Source organism: Poecilia latipinna, unplaced genomic scaffold (genome assembly GCF_001443285.1).
Source record: "Poecilia latipinna isolate Pla-1442-1.1 unplaced genomic scaffold, P_latipinna-1.0 Scaffold781, whole genome shotgun sequence".
Classification (NCBI taxonomy): domain Eukaryota; kingdom Metazoa; phylum Chordata; class Actinopteri; order Cyprinodontiformes; family Poeciliidae; genus Poecilia; species Poecilia latipinna.
In genome coordinates, this window is record NW_015113397.1 from 39,203 (window position 1) to 61,147 (window position 21,945).

General features: G+C 39.9%; 1 protein-coding gene across 5 annotated transcripts in view; it reads right to left on the bottom strand.

Moving 5' to 3' along the window:
* The window catches only part of cdin1 (CDAN1 interacting nuclease 1), a 100,024-nt gene that overhangs the window by 29,715 nt on the left and 48,364 nt on the right, over nucleotides 1–21,945 (bottom strand). The window contains exon 12 of one of the 5 annotated variants that reach the window (XM_015046503.1): nucleotides 7,341–8,319. The exons of the other annotated variants lie outside the window; for them this stretch is intronic. Coding sequence (XP_014901989.1) covers nucleotides 8,274–8,319 — 46 coding nt within the window. The 3' untranslated portion in view covers nucleotides 7,341–8,273. Of the gene's footprint in view, nucleotides 1–7,340; nucleotides 8,320–21,945 lie in introns of those variants that run through there. 5 annotated transcript variants of the gene reach the window in all.

The following is a 21,945-nucleotide window of genomic DNA, read 5'->3' on the forward strand; positions in this document are numbered from 1 at the left end:
TTCTTCCCATGGTGAAATTTTTCCTCAAAACAAAATTTTTTTTTTTTTTTTTTTTTTTTTTTTTTTTTTTTTTACTTTGATAGTGATTTTGGGAACTTTGTTTCTTGTACGGTTATGTGATATTATTGTAAATATCTTGATGGCTGCCTTTAAAAAGAAGAAGAAGAAGAAGAAAAAAAATAAGATTCTGAAAATGTAAAATTTTATTTTTCGCTCTGACGTGTGGAGTACCGTGTGCTGCGCTGTGTTGACTGGGCCTTGAGGCGGTGCATGTTTTACATACAGCACTTCTGCGAAGACAGACATGTACAAGAAAATATGCGACTATACACACACCCCTCCCTCCGCATTGGCCCTTGCAGCAGTACATGCTTCTGCACTCTATCCCTGCACCCTACGCTTTACAGTGTGTGATTTACGGTGCTGTATCTAGGAGCAAACAGCCCTGCAGAAAGCCTGCAGATGCACACTCCAAGTTCACCACAATGTCACACACACACGCACACACACATAGCTCAGCCTCTCAAAGCTTAAAGCCCCAAAATTCCCATCATTTCCATGGTCCGCTGCTGCACACAGACACCGATTCTTAATATGGAAATGTTATGGAGACACAATGTAAACATTTACATTAAGGCGATGACTTCTTTTCATTCGGCCGCCATGCTGCAAGGATTTCCTGTGCTCTGGACGGGGAGGCGAGGCAGAGCAGAGGAGAAAAGGGCGACTGCTCTCAACTGAGCGGAGAGGGGCAAACCCTCTGAAAAGGTTAAAACTGTACATCAACAGATAAGGCGGCGGTGCACGATACATCATGTCCTGGGTCTGTCAGGGGAGGCCAAGTACAAATTGAAACTAGCAAAATTATAAACACAGGGGAGCCATGCCACCAAGGCCTTTCCATACCGTAAAGAAAATAAATGGAGTCTGAAACCTGCTCAGCATTAATACAAGTCAATACTATGGGGACCTTGAGGCAAAAATCTTACACATGAAAAAAAACAAAAAAAGAAACAACAACAGAGTGGGAGGGTCAGACGGGAAAGATGACAGGAACCTGACAACGACAGCGGAGAGGATTCAAAACAGCATTCATGAGTTGGAAAAAGCAGCTAGAAATGTACACAATAATGCTACTGCAAGAGGATACAGGCTCTTTGAAGGTCCAACACCAGTGCAAGTAAAAAATAAATAAATAAATAAATAAATAAATAAAGTTCAGTTTAAATTTGTAGGCAAATGATGGGTCTATTATGTAAGCCAACTTTCCTTAACCTGGCACGTGCTCATTACACGCGACCTCTAAGCGAGACGGACCGTCTTCCAATAAACACCCGGCTACGTAAGGAGATGGGGAAATTGTTTGTGAAATGCAGCTAATTTCAGCCAGAAAGCCACTTGACAAGCCTGGGCGTGGATCGCTGCTGCCAGCCGAGCTTTCCGCAGTGTTAATGAGCGGCTGGTGGTCACATTTTAAGCAGGTGCCAAGCAGCTTACAGTAGCGGCTTAATGAGAGCACACTGGAACAAAAACTCTTGAATGGTGAGGAGGCAGGCGTTATTAGTGCCAGTGCACACATGCAGCACGCAGCGAAGCAAAGCATCAGACAGAGCCAACCTCTCAGACGACCTCTGAATCTTAAACGCGCCCGGCACAAATGAAATACTTGGCGTAGAGGGGTGAGTTAAAATGGCAATACTTTAAATAACGAGTGGAGAGTGTTTTAAATAATTTGAGCCATGTGTTAAACCAAAACGCAGGACAAACACATGTGTGGCAAACGTTATAGTATTTGAGTGTTGTCCCAATTTTGAGGTTTCAATTTCTATAAACAATGGATCTCAAAAGTGTGCACTTTTGTCAAATTACTGGGTTTTTGTGATATGAAAAATTTGATCATGATAAATCAATTCATGCTCCACCCACCTTCTCTATACAATGCAACAGAAAAATGTGAATAAAAATGATTAAAAAAAATACCCCTAATAATCCTATTTGAATAAGGTTACACACCATTAGAGAAATACTCTTCTTCATCTTTGGATCAAATTATACATCATCTTTTAGCCATAACATAAATTGAATTTGAAAAATGGTCCAGTTGTCTCAGAAGGAGGTTTTAAGAGTCAGCCTAACATTTGACTATAATTTATTTTAAAAACTACATCTGTTTAATTTTGGTAATAAGCCATGTCTGGTCAGGCAGCTATTAAAACTAGCACACTAAGCGCAAAAATACTGGAAAGCTTGTATTTATAGGAGTAACAAAACCACATTTTAGAATATATGCACTATAGGAGATTACAAACAATTATATTAACTAATTATCCGTCACAGCACAAGACCTAAACTTATGTAAGAGAAGACGAACGATCTTTTCCAAGTGGACCCATGACAACTGCACTGCTTTTAACTCCAAACTTGTTTGGTGCTCAGAGACCAAAACTTCAAACATACAAAGTGGCAAATGAGCAAAGAAACTAACCGCAAGCTGGAAAACCTATTTGTTGCCTAGGTATCATAACTTGCATCTTGCTTGTGTGACAACACATAACTCCCTCTGCACTTATTTTGCATTGCCTACATTTTACAGTTCTGAATGTGCCGCTTACCGGTGCTGGTCATTTTGCCCCTTTGTTATTTTAAACCTTCTGGATGTTTCATAGCGAACCTTTTGGGTGCAAAATGGAGACGTCTCTTAGGGGACTGTTTGTGCCAACTTTGACAATGAACTACTGACAGTATTTACCAAAAATTAAACGGATAAATAGCAACAATTTAAGTAGATTGGAATGAAATGGTTTGCTACAGATATGAAATGAAAGAAGTTGGAAGCAAGGCACGAGTGGAAAATGAGGGTACAAGTTAGAAATGCGCAAATGGACATAAAAGGCCCTAATATTAAATGAAAGGTAATGTTGACACTTGATTTGAAACAATATTAGAAGTAACTACTTCAACATGCTGGATTTTGTGAGGGGAAAAGAATAAAATGGGCAACAAATTCTAAAACAGATTTCAGGAAATAATTTATTGGTGAAATCGAGATGAATTTACATGCAACTGTAAAACACTCCCACCTCTTCCAGCACACTACACAGAGTCACTTTAAACAAACACCCCAGAAATGATTTAGACAGTAAAGGCCTCCACCTGGGGCTGAACTCTGCGTCTCTGAGGTCTCTCCATAAAGACCTCTTTGTTTCCAGCCTCCATACATCAGGCCACAAGATACAGCCTCTGAAGTGCTACTAAATATTAGTCCCCTATATTATTTTAATTTCTTTCTTTGCATTTATTTTGTTTTGCTGGGAAAAAAAAAAAAAAAAAATCTGAAACTTTTGAAACGGACAGCATTGAAAGCGATCAGGTGGAAAAACAGCGGGTGAAAACAAGCCTGTCTTGAAAATGAGACAATTGTGTACATAGAAAAAGACAAAAGCAAATGTGTCTTGGTGACAAATGCCCTGCTCTTTACAGGTCACCCACTGGGAGTGCATTTCCAGGGCTGGATAATGGTTGTATGATATATTAGTTTGTGTGAAATTTCAGAATATGTCGGTGATCCGGGGCTTGTATGCCAGGTGATTCGTCCCCTGCAGCTAATCGTTGTAAATCCCAACGCATTGTGTATTTTAATGGCCTTACAGTAGCTGTTTGTAACAACTCAGCCTGCTGGACAACGATGACACCCCTGATAAGTAAAGCTTTTGTGCACAAATCGGGTATTTAAAGGCTGACTTTGCCCAGAGGGGCACCCAGGCACGGGGAGGTAAATAATCCCTTGCTGCAAACTATACAACCTACTCACCATAAATAACAGGAATTGAACAGCAGAGTTCACCTCCCACAGTCAAGGTATTAACATGACTCCAGCTAAGAATAGAAGCCTCCTTTCTTCTCCGCACTCCCTGCTTATTCTTTGTGAACAAGTTCAGCGCAGATCACGTATGCCGGAAAACAAACAAAGCAGACTGGCAGTCCTCACCTGTATGTTGCAATCACCAAGACCCGCGCATGATCCATAATCAGGTTGAAAAGAGGGCAGGACATGGCTGACACTTAGAAAGCAGACCATAATATGGTACATGTGCTTTAGGGGCAGACTGCTCAGAGATTCTCACAATATGTAAGCTTGAATGAAATCTCTCAGCTTCATACTGCTGCTGAAATAACATTGTTGCAGTTAAAAGGCTAACTGGTAAAAAGTATTTCTCATTAATTAGCGCTTTAAACATGGACTTAAAAAGATAGAACAAAGACCAGTTATATTTAGGCGCGCAACATACCTTTTTTCCCGTTTTTCTATCTGCTTTAAGACAGTAGAAGACGGGTTCCAACACATTTTCTAAGACAAAATATAATACTTTACCAAGTTAAATTCTCAGTATTCTCTGTCAGCTTTCAAGAGGAGGTTTTAAGTATAAAACCTGCAAAAAACTACAGACCATGAAGATGGATGAAATGATTAGTGCATGAATGAACGCATGAATGGATGAATATAGCTGGACCACAAACTTTATTCAGGAACGAATAAAGAGGTGGAAAAACAAACTTATGAATTCACAGATCCATCTATTTGATGAACAGCCTGAAAGATAGATGGATTACTTGATGCATGAAAACACAGATGGAGAGATTGGAAGGATGGACAAACGGACTTTGAGAACAACCAACAGAGTAACAAATGGCTTGATGGATGAGAAGTAGGATGGTCAGAGTAACTCGGGCAAAACATTTTAAATCAAATTACACACAATCCTGAAAAACTGCAGAAATCCTGAATGTCTAAATGGTTCTGAAAGTCTTGCGTTAAAATGTGTGGTTGTGCAATTATGTGCCTTGTTTGGAGAAGTTGGTAATATTTTACACTACTAAATGGGAATAACAGGAGATTATATGATAATTTGACCCCTGTCAGATTAGTACAAACCTGTCCTGCTGCTGGTGAAGAAAGCAGCTTTAATTTTGCAGCAAAGCATTAAAGTATCCTCCAGTATTTGAATGCAAGACAGAGTTTGGAATAAAAAAAAAAAAAAAAAAAAAAAAAAAAAAAAAAACAAAAAAAAAAACTTGCTACTTTCAAAATAAGCAATAAAACATGATCAAACTGTGTGTGGGTGTGTTCATCTTCACTTTAAAATTTGACAGGATACTGATAAATTCAGGGTCAATTAAGGAACTCAACATTTCTATTGTAAAGCTTTTTTTTTTAAAAGTTGATGAGCGTAAATGTTTCCTGAAATTACAGCGGTTTACATATATATCAGTCTGTTGTTTAATGTGGATTCTAAGGTCAACAGACCTTCTTAATACACATTTCACCAACTAATTTATATAGTCTCTGCTTAATTATTTAGCATAGTATCCATGCAAATGTGATAATAACCGTTACCTAATGTGTGTCTTCTCCAATGACCACTCAGCACTATCAAAGATTTTATCTCCCGCAATCAGTATCACTTTCTCTGACCTCACTCCCCCCAAACGCTCCAATCACCTCAACCACCTTCTCAAATTAACCAAAAGCTTATCGCCTTACTCACACACCCTCACACAATCTGACAGCTGACTGATTGCTTCAGTTATACATGATTAAGTAACAGAGTTCATAAACATAATGACAGACTTTATGTTGAAAGTATAAAAGTGAGATGGAAAAACCCCGGGTCAGGTCTCCGTTTGGGCTGTAAAAGGACCGCAAATATTGCTGCCATGCTTTCTAAACATCCTCCAGTCACAGGGAGGAGCTCCGATCAGTGTTTTGAGCTCGTTAAGTCTCTTAACTGAGCATGTCGCCTAACACATTAGCAGTGTGTATCCGAGGGACAAGTGTTTTCTGTGTGTGTAATGTGGCCTGGTCCCTTCTCAGATCTACTGCGTCATGGTGAAATGTATTCTGACACTCTCTGGTCTGTCATGGAAATGGAGAAAAGCAAACAGGGTGGGATCTTGGTTTGGGCTTTGGCAGGCGTTCAAAAGTTGGACCAAAAGGGAAAGAAGGCATAACGCATATCCAAATTCTCAGAAGAGCATATGTAAAAAAAAAAAAAAAAAGAAAAAAAAAAGTTTGTTTGAAGTTAATGTACAACATATTGTTCATAAAATGCATTCTTGGACTATTTGGATACAATACGCAGTTTACACCTCACATTACAACCAAAATATTCAATCTCATATTACAGTTTGACACGAGGCAATGCACAGTGGTAACGTGGAAGAAAAATCAGCCATGTTTTCTGAACTTTTTAACCAATAAAAATCTGAAAAGTGAAGCAAACTTTAATTTTCCCTCAAGGAAAAAATAAATAACATTACAATTTGTACATTTTATAAAAGGTATACTTCAGCCATGGATGTCAATTTACAATGTCATTAATAAACGGATGTTGTAAGTCATGTAACTTCTAGCAGAGGTCAACATTCATACAGTCATTACACACCTGATCTCGTGATACTGACTCTCCGTCCTCAGTAAAGAACCTGTACATCTTGACAATGGCTTGATCTCTTCAGCTACAAAACACTTAGTGGGTATTCATTAACAGCAGATGGCAATATTAATTAAAATAACTGTTACACCCAGAAAACCTCAATTATATTACAAAGAAAAAGTAAAACCAAGAATATAGAGTTTAGGCTGCTTTCAGTGTTTTTTGATTCAAAGTCAAACATAGTCCACGGCAGTAATGTAAATCTTTGCCCAGGGAGTCCTTCTGGCCTTTGATGGAGCCACATGTCTGAGTACTCTACTTTGAGACGGGAAGCTCCCCACGCTAGTGGGTGAGCCGGCTAAGGGGTGGGGGGTTAGAGGCAGCCCTGACAGAGGACCGCATCGTCAGGGGGATACATGCTCCTTTAACCTGTTATTGTGAACTCCCAGCAGCCCTAGCCGATAATTGCCACCTGTCTCTTGGGGAAACACAGTCAAAGGAAAGCAGAGGGACGGCCATTTTGTGTCTGCCGCTGCTCCTCGCCCCTGCACGGTCCCCGGGCCTAATCCTGCCCTTAACCCTAGCTGCTAATGTGTTTTCAATTTAGGATGTTCCCCCACTGCTACAGGCATGGCCCTAATCAACAACAGTTTGTACTGTAACCTTATCTGGCCTCGCTAGGGCAGCGTCAGCCTGACCGGGCGCCTGCAAATCTGATGCGTCCAGCAGAGTAAAGTGTTTATATGTATGGATATCATGTTTATACGTGAGGTCATAGGATGTGGACCTTCCACACGCATGCAAGGCACAGATGCAGCGCCACTGATCGAAATTTGGACCAAGTCACAAACGGAGCGGGAAGTTACTTTGTGAAAGAAATGCCCACATTTTGTGATTAATAATTCAAAAAAAAGGTAGAACTACTATTTTATTATCTCTCGGGGAAATTCAAGTGGACCAGCAGTGCAGTGACAGGCAAAAGAAGAATGACGACATAAACAAAAGGTAAATTTTATATATATAAATAAAATAGTAAAAATAAGAAACAAGAGACGGTAAAGTAAAGGTCCCACTTGAGACAGAAATAAAATTCCTGATATGAACAGCTTAGAAATAATCATTTTAAAATCAAAGCAAATTCTTTAATTAACTTATTCCTCCCTTTTTATCCATTGGCTTTAATCTACAATCATCTCAGTGCAGCCAGAATTAAAAGTCACAGTAGGGCAGGTGTGAATGTTGGCTGTGTCGGCCTTCTGACCCCGGCATCCATGAGAACAACTCTGCCCCAAAATTAGAGTCAGGTCTCTAATGTCTCCCAGAGAGAGAGGGAGAGAGAGAGAAAGAAAAAAAAAAGAAAAAGAGAGAGGCCTGGCTTTCATCCAAGTCAGCACCTTTGGAAGTGCAGTCGTATTACCACCACTAAATCAACATGTCAGCGCCCGGCCCACTGAACTTCTTCACCCAGACTCAACAGCTTACGGGTATTCTGCACAAATAATGAACTGTTGAGGAAGGCTATCTTTTCGCTAAAACAGACAAGAAACAAAATAAAGAAAATCCTTGTATGTGTGTATGATGCGCTCTCTGTTCTCGTTTCAGTAAATCAGCCAAGACTCACTAGAGGTTTTCCTGCAAAACCCCATTTTGGTCTGCGTGTCACGGCTGCATCTGCCCGGGTTGAGTTTGGAAGCGAAGGTCCGCAGAAATCTGTGTGCTTACTCGGCAGTCTGTTTACATTCCTAAGGGTAATTTTAGCCCCCTGGGGGAAGCAGAGCAGGAGGGCTAACATGTCGTTGGGGCTTGTCAGTGTTCAAGCAGCCGGCGCAGTGGCGGCACCTAGACATCTGGGTGGTAGGTAAATACACACATACAGACAGACCCCCTGTGGAGAACAAAAAGAAATATTTCATCTTGGGTATTAACCGACTTAAGTATCTCTTATTGTTACATAATTGTTAGTATAAAGAAATTTAAGGAGCCAGCCTGAGTGCTTTACTGGATATCAATTGCTCTTTGACAAATGTACGGCAATGAGTGGCCAACAGAAGCAAGAGTCTAGTCCCGCCAAAAGGCTCGCTGCAGGGCACCATTAGCTTTGGACAACATAGGCTAGCTCCAGTGTTTTCACTGAAAATCTGGAGAGCAAATCTAATTTTATTGTCGTTTTTACAAATCTACTAAGCAAACACGTCAATAGTCTCTCCACAAGAAAAGCAAAGGGATTTTGTGTGTGTGTGTGCTGGGATTTGTGCTCCTCCCGGAGAAGTCCTTTCCAAGGGCAAGGAAGCAAAATGCCTGTTGTGTTTGGTTCGTTTGTGTGCGAACGCACAGGTAAAAAAGAAGGAGAGGGACAGGGAGATAGGGAAGGAGGGAAGAACGGAGCGACTCGGAGCTTATCGAAACTAATTAGGCAAGGGATCAGGATGGAAGTTAAATACTGAGCTACATGTAATGAAAGAAGGAGAGTGGGGGACATCTAAGGGTCAGGCCCACACCAAACAGCGGTCCTCAGGCAATCTGGTATTGATTTTCACTCGTTTGGGGATGAAGGTGGACGGGAGGGAACCATGGAGAGGCAGTGGGGCAGAGTCTAAGGGTCTCGCGAGTTGTCAACTTGACAGTTTAACCCCTTTTGGAGTAGAACAAACAAACAGAAGGATCTCCTGGGCTGACAGCGTTGATCTGTCATTGCGATGACACTGCAAAGCCCCACACAATGCCCACACACAGGAGATGCGAGTGGGGAGGGAATAAAAAAGGAGGGGAAAGTGAGCTGATACAAATATGCACAGACACGTTCCTTAAGCCCATGAAGATAGGACCCAGCCTTGGTCACATTTAAATATTCTAGCACTTTGGATTTTACAAAGTGTCGCTTGTATGATCGATGAAAGCAACCTGATTTATAAGACATTCTATGCTGCACTGTTTTATATGGTATTTATGCTACTCTGGGATACATATCTCAGATTTTATTTATGAAATTCCCGTTAATGCAACAAACCTCTTTTCACTTTAAAATTAATACGTTTCAGAGTTTATAAGTAGAACACAAGGCTGTAATCCCAACCTGTGCCGTCGCTCTTTTTTTATTACCTCACAGGAAAGAAAACACAAAAGTATGTGAAATATATTGCAGTTACAATTTTCTGTGGATAATAATAATTTCAAGGTACATAATTTATATAACAATGGTGTGACAATGAAGAACCTTTGAAATATGGTTAGGTTCTAACTGCTCACAATCTAATAGTTCATTGTTCTACGTGAAACATAAACCAGACATGGACTGGTTCCCAGGATCATAGTGTACTAAGATTTTAAGTGGCTATGCTAACACTGCCAAAGTTGCTCAGCATTATGTTTTTGCAAGGCATCTCCGTTTATTGAGAGAAAGGCTAAGCGTAACAAGAGTTCTCTCCAGCCGCCCTCTCTCCCCACCTGTCGCTATGTACCAACTCCAAATTTGCTGAAACAAGACAACAGTCTTTTTCTTGCTTGGAATAAAAAAAAAAAAAAAAAAAAGTATTTTCATACTTCTTGACTTGAGACTAAAATTGATGCCTGAACCATATTGGATTTTAAGTAACGTTTTATTTATAAAAAATAAAAAATAAAAAAAATGAACGAAATTGTTTTTTTTTTTTAATCAGCATTTTTCTTTCTTATGCTTCGTTAACTAGCTTGAGTAGCTAGTATAGAATGGGAAAATCTTTAATTTGATTACTTGATTAATCGTCAGAATTATGGCTGGGTTACTCAATTACTAAAATAACCCTTTACCACATGCATTACAGAAATATTTAAAATGAGTTGACAGCTTGCGTTAGTTGCAAACTGTTGCTACATTTCCATCTTTCACCGCTCGAGAAGTAAAGACGTCACAAATAAACACCATTCTAAACTATCTGAGAGACACACAGACGTTGGTGCTCCTCTCTTATCATTCGCTGTGCAACCTGTCACCCTAACCACCTTCCCTCTCATGTCTATAAACACTTGAAGACCTCTCTCACTCTTCCCTCAAGACTGCCTCATCGTTCTGTCACATTGCCAAAGGGGACTCCATTAGCCTGGCCAACTCTCACTTATACTTAGCACACTGCTACACACACACGCACGCAGGCACGCGCACACGTGGGCAGACGCACACATGGGATGGTGGATACTTTCCACATTAAATTAGAGTGGCCCCTACCCTCCTTGTTAAGGCCTGGGAATGCTCCATCATCACGGATGCTACGGGGTCCCTCACTTGTCAGAAGTTGTCAGACAGATAGGGAGTCTGGATACACACAGCTGACAGGTAATCTTAATGTCTTCAATTAGCCCAATTATGCCTGTCATAAACAATTCGATAAGTGCTCAACCAACACAAACAGATAAATGCACGCATAAGAGCGCAGAGACGCACAAGCTCACACACGGGGGTCTGCAGGGTATTAATGAGAAGGGTAATGGGTATATCAGTGGACGGTTGACTTGCCTCTCGCATCAAGCAGGGGTGTGTCCCCGTCCCTTGCTCTCAGCTGTGCACTGCTGGTTGCAAGCGGGTCACTTCAAATTGTACCATCTCCTTTCATTAGCACATTGCCGAATGAGAATCTGAAAGGCCGTGACAAAATTCATTTGAGACGAGTGGGAGCAGATTGCCTGAAGCAGGTGTTATAAGGGAGATAAAACAAAAGCAGCACCTTTGTGAAGCTCCATGTGTCTATGCGGGCCTGTGATTTCTCTTTGTGTATTTGAGTGTGAGAGGGCTTTTTTCCCTGGTCTTCAAAATCTGTTCCCCTCATTGCTACGGTAAATGGATAACGACAGAAGAATACCCTAAAAAAACACAACCTAGGGAAAAGAGGAGAATCGGCCATGTGTGCACATGGCGTCTTCAGAAAGATGTGGTTTTATCTAAATATTACTTCACTAGGAAATAAATCATTCCAACACCTGTATGTGTAAGACATATCACTGTTAACCATGTTTAATTATGGCCTGCCTTTTTTATAATGTCTTATTAAGTGAAGAATTAGCAAGTTGACAACAGTGACCTTACCAAGAAGTGCATGTAACCTTTCACCCCTCAAACTAATGAAAAGAGGCATTTCTGACAACTACTGGTTGTCAGGTAGGAGTGATAATCTTCTGTATTCTTCGTAAAGTCTGCGTTATGCGGTTGAATAAAAGAAAGTGCTTCTGTCTTGTTAAAGAAGTACTATTATTTATTTGTTTTTTTTTTTACAAAAACACTCTTGAAGTCTCCAAAAAAATAATCATAGTTCTAAAAGGTGAGCTCGGTGCTAAAACTGTGCACATGAAAACAACACAACTGCATCAGGCATGGTGGAAGGAGCATCACGCTTTGTTGTGATGTCCTAAGGTCATAGTTCCATCAGCTGAAACTAAGACCTTATGGAAGAGGGATGCTACAAATATGAATCACTGTTAACATAAATCTATCAGGTTTATGCTAAAAAGCAGAGAAACTTTATGGTTCAGTAAAACATGACCCAAAGCAAACGCTTCAATAATCAATAAACAGATGGCTTTAGCAGAATATTTGACATCTGGAATAGCTCCAGAAAACCAGACATGAATCCAAAGAGCATGTTAATAAAATCACTTTTTTCCCTCTAAAATATTTCAAGTTGGTTTTCAGGTAGGTTGTAACAGTTACAGGTCACCTTAAAACAGTTCTGAATTGATATTTGTTCCTCTATAAAGGACAGAAATTTTACAATAAATGTGTCGACTGCAAGTTCACGAAAAATGTATTTCAACATCCATTTCTATTTACAAGCCAGTTTATTACCAACTGTTATTATCAATATTTGAACAAGACATTTCTAATCAACAAAGACTTGTTCTCGAGTAAAAAGGGGCTTTCAACACTGCTTTATTCTTGGGGTGTTAAAAGGCTAAAAATAAAAGGTACAACATGTGCCACTTCAAAGAAGTAAAAGTAGGACAAGCAAGGAAACTATACTCAAAGATTTTGATGGATCTGACTACTTCTGACTCTCACCCAAAGTGATGGCTAAAAAAACCGTTGGTAGTGGGGTGGGGGGGAGGAGAGGAAGAAAGAGGGCCAGGAAGCAAAAAGCCATCACAGGGAAGTTGTAATAGGAAATTGCTTTTGGCAACTATTTGTTCAAGCACCAGATTTTTTTCGTCTTTATGCCAACCCAGCGAGCCCCCATTGGAAAACAGGGCAGGTCCCCCTAATGAGTAATCTATTTCAAAGAAGTCGTGTCTGGGCATGACAGTTTACTGAGAGGCTTGAAGAACTGGTAATTACCAGTGTTACGGGGCAATTAATGCATATTACACTGCGGCACTCATGGCGGTGACTGTCAGCTCCCCAATAAAAATGAGCACTCTTCAGCTAAAGGGTGACATTAATTGGGCCCTTAATGACTATGCAGAGGAACCAAGCCAAATAGGAACAAAACAGGGGACTCACTCTGACACTAGCAGAGGGCTGGAAATTGGACTAAAAATGAGATTAATTGCTGTTTAGAAAAAAAAAAGAAAAAAAAAAAGATGGGAAAAGGTGGCGAGGGGTAGGGGGAGAGAGAGGTTGAAATTATAGGGTACAGAAAGCAAGAACTGTTCATACAGATGACAATTCAATTAATTATTTTACACTGTATTTTCTTTACCTTAGGAAGTGTCGACAGGACTGTGACCCAGTTTGGGGTTTTGATATGTAGCTCATTGCATTCCAGCTGCACAGATGCACATTCTAAAGCCACAACACAAAGTCAGACGGTGGCATGTTCAATATGATAACATGTCAAAAGGTAGTAAAGGAGAATTGAATAGATGCAGTGCTATAAATAAATATTCAAACCTTTGTAAAATATTCTTACACATAAAAATATAATGGGAAGATGAGGGGTGTTGTTACTGGAAATTAAAAATATAGACTAGACTCAGAGGCTGAAAAGGACTTGAGACTTGGGCGGAGCTTCAGCTTCCAGCAGGATGACTCTGTACATAGAGTCACAGCCACAATGGTGTCGTTCAGATCAATAGTTCTTTATGTGTTAGAATGGTCCAGGTGGAGTCCACAACTAAATTTGACTAAATTTGTTAATGGGTTTGAAAATTAATGTTCAGACTTTTTCCAACCAAACTGAATAACAAAAAGTTCAGTACGAACATGTGGAAAGTTGGAGGACACAGTACAAACATTGCAGTTGTAAAGCCAACAAAATGTGGTCCTACAAAATGTTTACAGAGTATTGGGTGAAAAGAAATGCATGCCGCAATTTTCAGCACAAGAGAAAAAAAAAAATCCCAAAACACATCTATTCCTTCTACTTTATTACTTCGTGTTGGTCTATCACATAAAAACTCAGTAAAGTACACTGAAATTGGTATGAATAATTCTGCAAGGCACTAAACATGTACACAAATAAGTATATCTAAAGGAATGATTAATGGAAGATAGATTTCCTGTAATCTATTTTAACACAAAATTTGTGTTAAAATCTAGCATTTTCGGTTTTCACAGTTCTCTTCAAATGCCTTTGGTATTTAGTGCATATTTCCATTAAAAGAGCCCATAAAGAATTAAGCAGAACTTTCATTACAACAGTGCAGACCTTCCACCCCCAGCAATGTTTGTTTGGAAAAAGATCAAGGATGTAGCAGAAGCATAAGTAACTCTGATTAATGTTGCTAAAGCTAGGCACGTACCTGAATATGCAAGGCCCAAACGCTGAAAAAAAAAAAAAAAAAAATATCAGCATGCAAAACATGCCGTCATTTGCATACATTTTTGATTCTGGATTTCCTTGCTATTTAAATATGCAGTTAGAAATAGTCCAGCACTGCCTCTTGCGCTGTCACGCTGCACACTCACACTGTCATTGGTCCTGATAGAACTACTAGTCTTCAAAGGGAGCTTTGCAGTGGAGAAGCAAATATTTGAATTGCAAAAACACATCATTTTCCGAAGGGGGGTGGGCGAGGGATTCAAGACAACTTTTTAGAGGTGAAATACGCTCCCAACCCCCAGCAAGCTAACCTACTGTGCACAGCACAAAAAAAAGAAAAAGTCAACATATTCATCGCTTTAGCGCTCTCCTCGCTAATTTACCATATCCAAATTTGTGTAATGGGATATGACATATTTTAGAGGGGGTTGCAGGGGGAGAAAAAAAACTTTAATTTGAGGAGAGAACCATAAAATGTTTAAGCTGCTCCCGTATTTAACTGAAATCCACCGTATAAATCCAGGTTCTCAGACACCCTGACACGGGTTTGATTATAGACTGAAGTGTAATTAGCTGCTTAAGTTGTCCTCTGCAAGGTTGGAGTGAACCTTACTACCGTCCTCACCAGATCTTTCGGCGTACAGAGACCTTTAGTTTCTTACAGGGGTATCTGTCTCATCCAGATGCAGCACAGCAGGTTTCCGGGCTAGTTTACATGCATGCGCTGCAGGAACAAATCTGACAGTTTGTAAATTATGCAAAAACTAAGTGAAAGAAAAAAAAAAAAAAAAAACTTTTTCCTAATTTATGGCATATCTCAAAGTATGAGTGATGCCATTCGATGTCAGAATACATTGCATCACTTTGCCGTGAAGGTAAGGCAACTGTTCTTACAAAGATCATAAAACTAAATATCACTGTTTAGATCCCTGACAAAAACGTGAGAAACATTCAACACTGCCTATTCGAATGTGCAGATATGTCAATTTTGTATCGTGATAACTTGGGGCAAATTTATCAGTTATGTGAATCATCATGGTTTTGTTCAAATTAAATGAAAACAGGGCAAAAAGTTCTTTCGGCATGCATACGGAATCAAACTTTTTGTAATTGATGCAGTATGAAATGTAAGATGTTGTTCTATGATTAAATGCTAAGAAAGTATCAAATCAAAATCCATCGACTGAATTCAGAAGAAGAGCTTTAGGACTGGGAAGGTAACGCTTTCATTTTGAATGAATAATTACATGGATTTTTAAGAAACAGCTAAAACCATCCAGACAGACCATGGCTTAATACGTTTCTTGCTTTCATCGTTCTGCCTTTGTGAAGCACTTTGTGATCAAGGAGTCTGTGAAAGGTGCTATTTATACTATTTATGCAATTATATTAACTGCATTAAAAATTTGAATGCATTTTTTTTTAAACACATACAAGGGTTCTGCCTGGAACATTTATAGATATTCTTCCCTGGTATGCCCCTAAATCAGTCGCACGAGCCACATCCACAAACAATAGTGATAGACAATAAAGCTGGTTCTCCTGATTCACTGGGAATTAATTTATGATTAAAAACAAACAAAAAAGAAAACACACACACGCACACACACAAAAACATCCGATACTGGAAAAGACTATTGTTGTGTGGAAATTGTGCAAAAAAAGAGCAAGAACAGACATCCACCAATGCTGATGTCAGTGTCCTCAGTTCACATCTCTGAGGACGATTTTTATTGTCTTTTTCAAAGTAGTTACAAGCATGATCAGAGGTTCCAGGAACTTCTTAAAACTAAATAGGTATAATGACACTTTGCACTAATCTGTTGGTTGAATAATCTAACAGATTAGCGGAAAACATCTCTCTTGCCGAGCTCACGTCTATTTAATCATTTAACAGCAAAATAGGGGTTTAGAACTGAAAATGCTGCTCAGAAGTTACATACATGGTTTCCGATTAAATTGCAATTAATTAATTACAGTTCCTGCAATTAAGCATTAGAACTTTTAATCAAATCCCACCACAAATTTTAACTGTTGCACTTGCAAAGACATGGTAAGCACTAAACAGGGCTGTTCACAGCCCAATCCTACCAAGAGCCCAACCCTCTGGTGGCCATCTCCTGCAGCACCAGTCTCCATGCAGACAACCTGGAGACAGTCCTGAGCAGAAATCAAACCTGAATGATGGATAACTTCACCACACAATGACCTCTGTCACTAGGCTTTTGCCCTAAATCAATGTTGCCGATAAGAGCCCTGCCCCAATGCTTACCTTGATACAAACCTTATCTTTGGCAGGAGGAAGTATGAGTAATAACTAAAGACAAGCAACAAAACCACTAACCCTACCTTGTCAAACATAATTTACAACCTATATCCTTTCTGCTCCCCCTCTCTGCAGCAGTTAAACAGTAATTATGAGAATTGGAGCAGTGAGTTTGGAAGATTAACCTGTAGGCAGAACTGTTCAAGTATCTGGGCTGCAAATGAGGCACATTTTTATAAGAAGACAGCCAAAAGACTGATGAACCCCCGTCTAGAGTTGCCAGCATGCACAAATTAATTTGCAAAGTTATGAGTAAGACTAAGGGTAAAGATTGAGGTTTAAAGGAGAACTGACAAGAAAAAGAGGTAAAGACTTTATGAGAATTACTGCACTGAGACCTTTCAGTAGTTTTTCATTTGACTGCACATGACAATTTGTGTGGATGCGTGTGTGTATGTGTGTGTGGGTGTGTGTGTGGGTGTGTGTGCGCGCGCACGCGCAGAGCAGCGCAAGAGCAAGACTTCCAGGCAGGCAGAACAGAGAGGGAGACCAAACATGACATCAAACGTTGCAATTACCTGACCCCTCTCTCTCTCTCTCTCTTTCTGAGTCTAACTAAAATAAAACCCCAGCCTTTAAAACTCTGATTAAAATATGTTTGCGTTCTCATTCAAAATGACATTTGACAAGGTTAGTAATATTTCAACTTACTGCAAAAATATTTCTCTAGACATAATCCTTTTTTCCATCACTTTGTAGGGGAGCAGGTAACCTCAGAGTGCGTTTCCCATGAACTCAGAGCTTCACTTTAAAAACAAAATGACCAGGAGTGAAAAAAAAAAAATAAGAGGGAGTAGCTCTAGAATTCACTCGTGTGTTTTGTTTCAGCCACAGAGGTGAAGCTAATGGTTTTTGATCCCTATTCAGGGCATTTATCTCCTCCTCTAATTTAAACCAGAACACATTCCAAAACAAAGAGTGTTTTTTTTTTCTAACTTCCATCAATAAGTATGGAGTCTAAGGGGGGCGTGAATTGTTGTCAGATCTGTGAACAACAGAGATGCACCGATCAGTCTGCACCTCACAGACACACATTTCCAGTTTTCTTGGAGGTCTCACCTGCAGACCCAGATTTTGAGCAAATTTTGAGGGTTTGAATTGAATTAAGATGGATAATCTCCATTTATCACACTATATCTCATTAGGGGATGCATACTTCCATAAATATTTGGAATTCTCAAGTTATAATTCCTTTAATGAATAAAAAATTTTAACTCGTCAGCATTTTGACTAGCTAATCACCGAGCGGAGCCAAGCAAGCACAAAATTTGGAGGATTTTAATCTCTGGTGCATCTCTAGTGAATAACGTTCCTCAAACTGTTAAATCTCATCTTCACCAAACACAGTGAGGGGGTGAATGCAACTGTACAGAGGTGATAAGTCAGTTAAAACTTTCACTCAGAATAATTGAACTTCAAGATTATTTTCCTAATGCACCACTCAGAAAACTTGCAAGAACAAACGGTCACAGAGACTGCCGCCAGTTCTGGTAAATCAAGCTGGAGGAAAGCAATGAAATAAAAAAAAAAGGGAGAAGAGAACTAGTCAGGCCAAAACTCCGTCTTAAGTTGAATACAGGTTTTCACAACCATCCCAGTGGCAGCAGAGAAGAATGCGAAGTGTCGGAAAATACAGTGAGTCAGCCCGTAGCTTAGCTGTAGCTGCGCTCAAGTGGAAGTGGCACCTCCTATCAGAGGCCTTTCACCAGACAACTCCATTCTGCCCGTTCCCCTCGCAACCTCGGTGACAACCTTTGCAAAAAATAAGAGCGGTCATTTAAAACACGCACCAGTCATCTTGGAGACGGATTCCGGGTGTAACACGGGGAAAGATATATGGTGCGAATGTCTGTGCCGATATAGATATCAGTCAAAATGAGAAATAGATTTCTGTGACATCTTTGTGGCGGCTCTTCAAAGAGGGCGGGTCAAACCCCCCCAAACTCTGAAGAGTTTCTGTTTCACTTGTTCCGAAATGTATGCCTCTGTTATCTTGCATCAGTCCAAAGGGGAAAAAAAAAAAAAAAAAAAAAAAAAAGATTGGGTTGCGTTCTTTTAAGCTCTCCGCTTATGTTGGAACATCACATCGACGGCAGAAAGAAATGGACTGTAGATCATGTGATTACTTTAACTCCATCTACCCGTGTTCCAACTTTTGCTCACTAAATACCAATACTAAGAAAATAAATAATCTGCAATCAAGACAGGTGGACTTTTCTTCAAACTGAACATTGAAGACAAATCTTTTGACCTAATGGATCGTCGGCTTTCACCAGAAGAATTGATGAGCAAAATCAGAAGGTCAACACTTGGACAGAGGCTCCTCGTGTGTCTTTGATTACACAGTCCTCCTAAAGGACAGGCAGGCGGGGAAGTTTAAGCTATCAAGCAATCAGACCGCCGGGAGACGTGAAACTCACACCGCAGGGAGGAAAGGGTGAGCGCTTCCTGGGTACAAAGATTTGGGGGGAGGCAGGGGACGAACTGATGTATCCGTAGCATCTCTTTCAACGGAGATGGACGAATCAGTACCAATCAATGACACGTTTTCTTTCTTTGATAGCATTATTAAGGCTTAGTCAAGTGATGTAGTTTTATAACTAAAGCCTGAGCAGATAGTCCAATTGATTAACTAATATTAGTTTGTGAGCCCATCTTCAAATCGAAAAGGTCTAACCAGCCCGTACCAGAACCGGAACTTGTTGGTGTCTCACTCAAAGTTCAGCTCTTTGCCCGTAACTGATCCAGAAACGAATCCATCCATTGAGTCTGTGAACTGTCACTCTCTCTTCTTCAGTCCACAAAGCTTTTTTTTTTTTTTTTAAATTTGACTCCAGATATTTCTTGGACCAGTCTAGATGCTTTAGCTTGACCTCCTTAGGCTGCACCCTCCCTATGCTTTAATTTATCAGCCGTTCAAGTTCATCCAGCTTAGCATTGGAAGATATGCCTTAAAATTATATGGTCAAAACCCCCACCTACCTAATAACTGTGCACACAGTGTAAATATTTAAAGATGTGCTGTATCATAACAGTCAGTCCATGTTAGATAAGAAATGATATACTTCATGACTTGCATTATGTTACCAGTAGTTGGAATATTTTTATGCTTTTCTTTTTCAATTAAAACTAATTAGACTATGTTTTGCATTTGCTTTGTATTTTTACTCAAAGGTATACTCATTCTGGATTGTGACTAGTTCTGGTTTTACTTCCAATATCCAAAGATTTATTTTTATTTTCCCAGCATTCCAATCAACAGTTTTTTTTAATCACCTTTGTCTAAATTTTAAGCTCAGTTACAGCCAAGACAAATTCTAAAAATGAAAACCCAAATTCAGAGTTACACATTTGTGCATTTATTGTGCAAATGTAACACTTTGCAAGTGACACTACATCAAGAAGGTGGTTGTTGAGCATTACATCAATTCACATGAAACAATTTACTAGTGTTAAATGCAACTGAAATAAGGCATGTAAATGAAAACAAAAGGAAAAAAAAAACAAGGTTATGTGAGGGACAGAAGGCCTATAAAAAGAAGTCCACTGTCTTGGTTATCTACAAGGAAGCACTTATCACGAGCAGCCAGGTCCACACTGTGACTGATGGCCCCTGCAGACCATGAGTACGAGCACATTATCTGGTCCACACAGAGCTGCTCGTTAAACACAAAGGCAGAAATATGAAGCATTGTTTCCCTGATCGTCACCCTGTAAAATATTTTATTTATTTTTTTCCGCTTAAAAAAAACCAAACACTTACTGCTTTTATACCTAAAAAACTGAGACACAGTCATTGAAGTGCAGCATGTAATAGCACATAAAAGACTTAGACCAAACAACTTTGAGTATAACAAGCATGGTTTTAGCAGTAATTTCCTCAAAAGTGTAAAATTCACATGTAAACAAAACACATGGATTCTTTCAAAATGCACACTTTGCTTCTCCTGCATTAGGATGTGATTTCTTGAGCCAAATTTAAGAACCATCTTGCTTTAATTCAGTTTAGTTCTTTCTTTCAGAACACTTTTTGTTCAATCAATCAGATATTAAATATCAACCATTTTCATGCAATTAGATATGACTGCTGCGTGGATCATTCCTACCTTGCATCCACATTTCTGGCTGGTGATAGTGAAATGGAATATGGGGGACATTTTCTAAGCTTTTGGCTCCTACCGCGCCTACTGCTGACCATATCCATACCTTTATGACTTTGGTACACTGTGTCACTGTTCTTTAATGACTGCAAAGATCTAAATTCAGCACAGCTTTTGGATGTATTAAAACAGGAGCCAGATCATCGACGTGCAAGAAGCAAATCTGCAGCAAAGACACGATACTAGGACATCAAAATGAACTTGGTTCAGTGAGTATTTCTGAAATTCAGTTTAATCTAGTCCATGAAGAATGAAGGCAGTGCTAAAGGAAAATTGGTCAAACTTGGATATAGCAACGTATAACTTGTAAAGTGATCGGTGAGTGTATTTAACTCCAAGTACAGAAAATACTGGTGTAAGTTTAATATCAGGTTAAGGCAGACTGCAATCCCTTTTGGAGGTCAACAGGACATTGTGATTCATCTGTTGGAGTGACCACTGCAAAATGTCTGCATGTGTCTTGGCCTCTTTTCGGTATCCTTTTGATAAATGCTGCTGACTTCTTGCTCGAATAAAACCCAGAAGGTCAATGTAGAGGAAAAAAGGGGGAAGAGACAGCAAGACAGCGAAACTGAGGGTGAAAAAAAAGTGTCTTTGCAACTGTGACGACATACATTGTGAAAGCTGACAAAAAAATGCACGTTCATCTTAAAAAAGTTCCATAGCAAAACAGGAATTCACGGAGCAGACATGCTCACACCTCATTTTACTCGAGGCTCTCCTCTCCATCTCCGAGTGTCAGTGGCAACGCAGAGACAGGGGGAGGAGTATATGCTGCTGCCGCTCGTTCGTACGCACGGCGGCCATGTCAGAGCGGCTCTTAACGCTCGGCGGTAAATGACAAATTTGGATAATGCGCACAAACAATCCGACTAAAATAAACAGCAGACACGGAGGCTTAACCTGAGCTAAATCCTCAGGCTGCTAGTGACGATTACACCCCAGATGCCTTAAACAATGCGCCAAGACGCACACCCTTAAAAGCATGAAATCCTTGAAGCATCAGAGCCGACTTGTCATTTGCCATTAATATTCCACTTTGCTTGGGCTTTTGGGGGCCGGCATTGCACTTCTGTGTGCTGCTGTGCCCTAAAACAAACACATGCGAAGCCCTTAAGGAGCCACCACAGCGTATAGCTATTTTTCTAGCGGAGGAATATTCTACAGGAGGATGTCATAACAAAGGAAACAATAAGAGGCCACGTTCCTGCACTGCATGGGGCACCATTTATTACATACCAGGAAAAGGTTATGCCACTTCTCTACCTTAACTCAGAAAATCTAAATGACGAATATTTTAA